Below are 7,679 nucleotides of genomic sequence, written 5' to 3' on the forward strand. Positions count from 1 at the left end.
TCTGCAAAGGGGACAGGGACAGGCACCACTGGCCCCAGGCATCACCCCTGCCTGCCGGCAGCCCATGGGGGTGCCAGTCCCCCCCCATCCGTCCCCCTCCTACCTCTGGGGAAGACACCGCGGAGGGGCCGGAGCCGGGTGTACCGCTCCAGGTTGTAATCCTTGAAGAGGACGGTCCAGAAGTCACGGACAGTGGCAGTGTCACGGCCCAGTAGCCAGGTGAGCAGTGCATGGAAAGCACGGTGGGAGCCCTCCCGCTCCGTCCGGCTCAGTGTCTCCTGCCAGTGCCACCATGGCCCATCGGCACATGTCCCAGTGCCACCAGCCGGCCCCAGTCCCTGCGGCATGGACATCCTCTCCTACCCTGCAGCCTCACCTTGAAGATGTGCTCAGGGACGACATCGTGGTCGGCCAGGCCGTGCAGCAGCGGGAAGACGTCGTCCACTGCCATGGCAATCTCGGTGCAGTGCAGCTTTAGCAGGTGCCGCAGGTCCCCCTCACTCCCTGGTCCTGCCATGCTGCGGGGACACCACCAGGACCAAGCAGCCTGCCCCGACGCTCCCCTTTAATAAGCCCTGGCCGCCAACAGCAGGAACCTCGTCAGGAGCCTGCAGCTCCACTCATTTCTGTACAAGGCCACGTAACCTGAGATCACCCCTCCCGCTGCTGGCTGTCCTTGCAGCGTGACTGGGCTTGCCCCTGCAGTACCACTGCGTCCCCAGTCCCGATTGGGGGTCAGGCTGCTCCCCAGCCTGGGGCATCAACAGCCAGCATGATGTTAGCTGCCACTGCTGGTGAAGAACACCCAACCCCGTGGTGACCACGGCTGGGGAGAAAGGGGTCAGCCAGGGGTGCTGGCGCAGGGGCCCCTGTCTCTCTTGTCCCCACAGTCAGCCAGGCGTCACCCCAAAATTTCTGGACTTTCCGCAGCACCTGCTTCTCTCATCCAGAAACTCAGCTGCAGGAGCACGTGGGAACTAACACCTTGACAGCGGGGGAAAATGGGAATATTTGCCCTGGCTACCTGCAAACCCCCTTCTGCGGGCCTGCGAGAAAAAATGGGAATATTTGCCCTGCCTACCTGCAAACCCCCTTCTGCGGGCCAGCGGGAAAGCACTGACACCAAAGAAACTCTGCAAACATGTGTTTGGGTACAGTTATGGATGCTGAACAAGCGAACAGCCCGCTTAAAGCACTGCACTGCTGCCCTCCAGCCTGCCAGAGTGACGGCAGCCTGATGAGCCAGCCTGGGATTACCCGGGCAGGCGCTGCCTGCGCCTCTGTCATCACCCACTCTGAGAAGTTGGGCAATAAAGTGATTTCACTGGAAATACACAAAAGTAAAAAAACTTGGAGCCAGGAGAAACTGGCTCCTTGGGAGCATCTAGCATATAAAAGTCTGGGGGTCTGGCTGCTCTGTACCAGGCATCCGGACAAGAGAAAGCCCTAAAATGCCCATCCCTCTTCCCAAACATTTGGGATTTCCCTGGGATTATTTTCCAGCCTCTCTCCCTCCAGAGGTGTGTCCCCGCTGCCCAGAAGGCTCATCCGGGAGTGCTGTGGCCTGGCACAACCATCCCCACACCGCAGGGCAGTGCCTCATGCCCACCATACGGCAAAACCCAACCTGAGTGGGATGGGAAAGGGGTGTAAGAGGGGATGCTCCATTACACGGAGCAAGGCGATATGGGTAGGGACAGTTACCAGCAAATCCTAAAAGCCTGAAGCAGCATCCGCTGGCTCCAAAGCCATGCCAAGAGGAGGCGGCTGCTGTCCAGAAACTCGGGACGAATAACAAGACAACACCCTCTGCGAGAGCAGGAAATACCCTCATACATTTCTGGTTAATAAATTGATGTGTTTACCCACGGAAACACTCACCCTGAAGCTGCTTTCAGGATTTGGGGTGACTTTTCCTGTGGAAGCACCAGGAGCTGTGGGATGGGGGTTTGGCAGGCACCATGCCGGGTTGCTGTGCCCAACGCTGGGATTATGGTGTCCAGCGCTGCCGTGGTGGGGACGGCTTCACCACTGCTTGTCTGATGCGCCCACCCAGGGGACAAAACACAGGTGTCAGGCAAAACAGGAGGTTCATCTCTCCTCCTGGGAGGGGAGCCTCCCCGCAGCCCAGCCACAGGTGCTGAGCACAAGCACATTCATGACACCATTTCACAGGTCTGTTCCTCCCTTCCCATTTTCACCCCAGTATCCCACCTGCAGAGCCACAATTTGTCACCGTCACCCTGCGTTAAGCTGTCTGGCACCTCCAGGACAAGGCTCCAGTGCTTGCTGCAGGGGCAGCCCGGGGGTGGGCCCCCCCCCCCTCAACGCAGCCACCAGCCATGTGCCTGCAGCACTGGGCTCGGGCTTGTTTTCAATTCCAACTTTGTGACTGTTTCTGTGCTCTGAATCATGGACAGATTGTTTTCCACATCCAGCTTGCTCAGTAGTGCAATGATTTGCATTTCGGGTTGTTCTTCTTGCGTTCCTTCCCCTTTCTGAGACGCTACGCAGGGGGCAGAGCAGCAGCTGCCAGGTGCTACGTGAAGAGGCATGTATGTCCTGGGAGATCAGACAGGTATTTAAGTACGACCTCACTTAGAGCAGACCTCGGCAGCTGTAAGGTGCCTGTAAGGGCTGTGAAAAGTCAGCTTTTGCTTGCAGAGGGGTGCAAAACCCTGCCTGGGGCTGGCACGAGCCCTGCCTGGCTGCGAGGGCCCAAGGCTGGGGTGCAGAGGAGCCTGGCCATGCTCAGGTTTCGGCATGCCCTCTCTTTTCTATTGCTCCCCTTGCAGAAATTGGAGCGAAAGGTTCATGGTAGGTGAGCTCAATTTGAGCTCAGATCTGACTGTGAAGGCTGAAGATTGTTTCTCCACAAACACCCAGTTAAATCACCAACTCTGCATCCATCTAAAGCGTTTGTAGCCCTTAGGATGCACCTCGATTCCTTCCTCCCACAAAAAGCTGTTGAAGCAAACGCACCCTCTCCAGCATTTTCTTTCCCATTTCCCTTCTACACCGAGGTCCCGTGGTGTGAACCATCGCCCTGTGTCTCTCTCGGATGCCACCTGCCCTGTGGTCACCTCATACAACAGGTCTCTGAATCACAGTCAAGAGAGATTGGGCAGAAGTGGGGCACCCACCTGTGGGATCAGCCCAGGAAGGCTGGGTGCTCCTCCCTTGCCTCCAACAGCCATCTCCCCACACCTGAAGCACACCAAAAGACCAAGTAAAATCCCACCACCATGTGCGGAGGTTTCATCCCTCTGCCCTTACCTTCAGCTGCTCCAGGCTTCAGCGGTTTTGGTAAAAAAAAGGGGACTCCAGGTGGAGCCCTGATCCTAGACTCCCATTTCTAGCAGCTTCCCTACCGCTGCCCCACAGGGTCTGGATGAGAGGGGGTCCACCTGCACGCTTCACAGCTGCGCCTGGAAAAGCCTGGGAGGGAAAGCTGGAGGTGAGAAGATTTATTTTAGCTTCAGTTTCCTCTTTCCTCCCCGATTTGAAAGAAGGAACAGAAGCCCAGAGGTATATTATATTAATTTATTTGGGACACACCAAAAAAGGAAAGTCAACAACTGTTAACGTACAAAAGTACAGAATCCTGGGACAAGATTTACTGTCCTGATTAAAAAGGCACCATGGTCCCAAAGAAAAGTAATAAGAATACATCATTTAGAAATTTTCCCCCTGTTGCAGCAGAAACAGAGCCAGGCTTTGGCTCTATCCACAGTCAAACCCAGTTAAAAAAACAAATATGATTTAAATGCAATAAACACTGCTCAGCCTGTACAAGATGTCATGAAATGAATCACAGCCTAGAAGATGGTCGGACTTTTTTTTTTTTTTTTTTCTTAAAACAGCAAAGGTGACAAACCACTAAGCGTGTAACTGAGGAAGACAGCGGACTTCTGATGTCTTCAGCTTCATTTTCTGTAAGACACGTCAGTTAAACTGAAACCAGCAGGCCGAGTGTGGGGCTTCTGAATGAAATGTGATTCCCTGTGGTATACAGGAAGTCTGATTCGACAACCTTAAATTCCCTGAATCCCTGAAAATCATAAAGCACGATACAGCTGTGTTCCATAATTTGAGTCAGCCCTGGTGGATTTGCTTTACACACGAGCATTTATACTGTCAGCTATATTTGTAATACAAAGGGGGTTTTACAGCAGTTATTAAAAAAATTCTACTTCGGCGAGGTCCGAGCTTGGCTATATTCCCTGCTGAAACAGAGCTGCTGGTGTAAAAGCCCAGTGAGAGGCTCAAGTCCAGCACCTCAGGGCTGGAAGGCAAATAGTTTAAACGTGACATAATTTGCATGGGGAAGTCAGTGAAGCACGCCAGAGAGGAGGAGAGAGAGGGCTGCAAACTCTCAAGCAGCGGAGGCTGAAGGGTGTTGCCGAACGTGGATGCGTGCTGTTAAACCTGTAACAACGCTACAAGTGACACGGAATACACCGAGTTCACTAAGTATTTTGGAGCAACTTACCATGAAGAACTTCTCAGAGACACAGAATAAGGATCCCAGCAATTACTAATGAGCAAGGTCACTGGGAAGCCGATGCATCGCTTGGAGCCGGACGGATCCGTCCGTAGGCAGAGTGACGGAGCGGAGGTATGCCGGAGCCTGCCTGAGCAGCAAGGCCAGGGCTGCCGCCGCCTCTTGCGCTTGCTACCTCTGCTGTGTCCCAGTTGGACCAGCAGCGAATCTGCGTTTCATTCCTCCTTTGGCATAGGACTTCAAAGCAGTCCAAGAATTGATTCATCAAAAGTAAAAGAACTGTCAAAATTATTTGTACATGCATTTATTGTTAAAGGGAGCAAAAGCCAAAGAATGAAACAGCACGAGTTAATGTCAGTAAAAATGATGTGCAGGACGGAGAAGAAAAAAGGGGAAAAGCTGAGATACTGGAGTAGGGAAACCAACATTCACACTGAAAGGTAAATTTGAAAACCAGGCAAGTTTGCACTCTTTCTCCCAGAGAACAAGTAAGACACTTGGGGGGGGGTGTGTGGTTTAATTTTCAGTATAGTCTGGCAAGGTTTGGGAATTTCATCAGAGAGACCTCCAGCACTGGGTTTCACTGAAAGTTCAAGTCTCTCCTCTTAAAAAAAAAAACAGTAAAGCAACACTAAAACCGGCAGATACTCTTGTACTGCAGGCATCTAAAAATCACAGACATGTCACTGCTCAAGATGTATGTGGGCAAGGGGGTTACGCGTTGTTCAAACAAACTCTGGGTGGAAAACTACCATTTCCACCCTGCTGGTCTGCACAGGCTTTGGGGGGTGGAGAAGCAAGCCCAGAGTCAGGTGTCTTTTGCTGTAAAGACCACAGCTACCCACACCTGGGAAGGCTTTTTCTTCCCTATATCCTAAGGAGGCAGGATAACAGTTTACAAAATTCTTCACATCTTAAAACTAAATAATGCAATTTGCATCCTTCCCCCTATCTTACTCCCCCCACCCCCCTCCCCGAAGATAAAACATTACCACGTCGTTTAGGATTCACACCACAGATCCTAAATTAGGGACTTTGTGTTCAAACTCATCCAATTATGGGAGGGTTTATCCTGATCAAGGAAATGTCATTAAAATAGAATCTAGAATAAAACATTCAGAATCAACAATGCTTTTACAGCCAAAGCACTCAAATGTCTCCTGATCTTTTTCTTCCCCTCCTCAAGCAAGAGAGCAATCCCTTCACAAAACCGCAGGGTGCCTCTCTGGGGCTGGGTAATACAAGCTGAAAACCAGCTTCCTTCCTCACAGAAATGCCAAATTCTGCTGAAAGGGGCCGAGCACCTTTGACTCCCACCGAAACCAGCAGGAGTCAGGGCTCTTGAGCACACAAATTTTCTATTAGCAACAAGTCCAAGTTATTTCCCTGCAGTAAACCCAAGTCCTGTTTCGTGCTGTTAGGCCACCACTGGCTCAGAAATGGTCAGAGACTTCCAAAAACCCACTGATGTAGACAGGACCGTGGAAGAAGAGGTGTATGTGCTACATAACCTTGGATCATCTGCTATGTTTGAGCCTTTGCATCACTAGCCGCTGACTGCTTATCCTTCCAAATTCACGTGTTTTAGTCCTTGCCGCTGTTGTTGTTGTCCCAGTGCTCTTCCCCGGAAGCAGGATGTTCCTGAGCTCTGGCTTGGGGATGTACAACAATCGCTTCTGACTGATGGTGGGATTTCAAACTTGCCTAACGTGTGCATTGCCACCTCATACTCCAGCAGCTCTGCCTGCTGACTGTGGCATGCGCTAGCAGTTTTTGACCTTCTCCACAGTCTCGTAGAACCCAGGCCTAACTCTCCTGATGCTCATCCGTATATGCTGGCACTCCAGGGGCATGGCAGCGCTGGCGGGAGTCATGGTGCACCGGCGCTTCCTCCTGCCCCGCAGTGAAAAGGCCGGAGCCCCACCGTTCTCCTCCTCCGCAGGGTAGGATTCATCCACACTTGTGCCTTCGTCCGATTGCTCATCACTTTTATATTTAGTTTCCTTTGCTTTGTTTCCTTCCTTCTCCTCCTTGGCGAGTTTTCTGAACTGCTCCAGACACTGTATCTTTTGTCTTCTTTCCATCATCTTCAATTCTTGCTTGTCTGTGAAATCTTCATAGTACATTTTTCTTTCACTTCTTTGATCTTCAAGAAATTTCCACTCGATACTAGTCATTTTTATTCCACTGTATTCCTCCAGTTTATTTCTTGTCTGCGTGTCTGTACAAAATACGTCAAAGAGCTTCTCCGAACTCTCGTTGAATTTGTCTGCTCGCTCAGTAAAAGCCTGGTTCTGCCTCTGCTTTCTGGTCTGATACAACCTGGTAAACTCCTCGTACATTTTGAGGATAAGTTTCTTTATATTTTGTGTCGCGATGGTGTGCAAGTTGCAAATCAACCAGTGCTCTTGCAGGTGCTCAGCGAGCAACTGGGCCGCATCCTCTTTGGACCGCTGGGCCTGGCCAGCTCTTTTGGGCTGCAATAAATACAGCATATTCTGAACCACATCCTTCTTGGTTGGCAGTATTCCCTGGGTGAAACCCGAAGACTCTACATATTCAACAGTCCCCAGAGTCTTCCGTGCTTTCACCTCGGTATCCAGTGATTCCATCACTGCTCGTTTATCTTGTAGTTATGACATAATCTGAAAGACGAGGGGGGAGAAAGAAAAAAGAAAAAAAAAAGTACGTCAAATCAAGGATTTTTTTTTTCCTGCAGCAAAAATAAACAGATGAGAAAACATGCTCAGACCAATAAGATCTGGGATTTTACAGTGTACTTTGCTGCTGTTGGATGGCTGCTGCTGCCGTTGGCCCAGCCCATTAAAACATCTGCATGTTGAGACTACCTCGCTCCTCTGTGCGGCTCTGAATGCTTAATATGGCGTGTTTGTTTATGCTTGCTAGTTTTTAATTGGGTTTTGGACTTCATACTGTAAATTACAGTAAATCGAGACCGCCTAGGGCATCGAACTTTGATGCCGGCAGGTGGAGGCAGGCCTGCCTCAATGCCAGCTGCACCCCAATGCTCCCCAGTTTCTCCAGCGCTGGTGTGGGGCTGCCTCTCCCAGCTCCCCTCACCTCGCTCCCTTCCCGGGAGCGGCCCCCCAACACCAGCTCGCCCTCCCGGTGCCCTCCAGCCCCCCCTGCCCCTGACTGAGGCACCGCCCGCAAC

At 51.5% G+C, this 7,679-nt stretch overlaps 2 protein-coding genes across 2 annotated transcripts in view; both read right to left on the bottom strand.

Moving 5' to 3' along the window:
• AIRE (autoimmune regulator) overlaps window positions 1–956 on the bottom strand; it is a 6,102-nt gene extending 5,146 nt beyond the window's left edge. The window contains exons 1-2 of the mRNA XM_035889470.1: window positions 377–956; window positions 104–278 (exon numbers count right to left, since the gene is read on the bottom strand). Coding sequence (XP_035745363.1) covers window positions 104–278; window positions 377–517 — 316 coding nt within the window. The 5' untranslated portion in view covers window positions 518–956. The remainder of the gene's footprint in view (window positions 1–103; window positions 279–376) is intronic.
• Window positions 957–3,857: 2,901 nt separating this feature from the next.
• LOC104121790 overlaps window positions 3,858–7,679 on the bottom strand; it is a 5,567-nt gene continuing 1,745 nt past the window's right edge. The window contains exon 2 of the mRNA XM_009633835.2: window positions 3,858–7,150. Coding sequence (XP_009632130.1) covers window positions 6,268–7,116 — 849 coding nt within the window. The 5' untranslated portion in view covers window positions 7,117–7,150 and the 3' untranslated portion in view covers window positions 3,858–6,267. The remainder of the gene's footprint in view (window positions 7,151–7,679) is intronic.

The sequence above is a fragment of the Egretta garzetta genome, unplaced genomic scaffold (genome assembly GCF_000687185.1).
Source record: "Egretta garzetta isolate BGI_Z169 unplaced genomic scaffold, ASM68718v1 scaffold1292, whole genome shotgun sequence".
Lineage (NCBI taxonomy): Eukaryota > Metazoa > Chordata > Aves > Pelecaniformes > Ardeidae > Egretta > Egretta garzetta.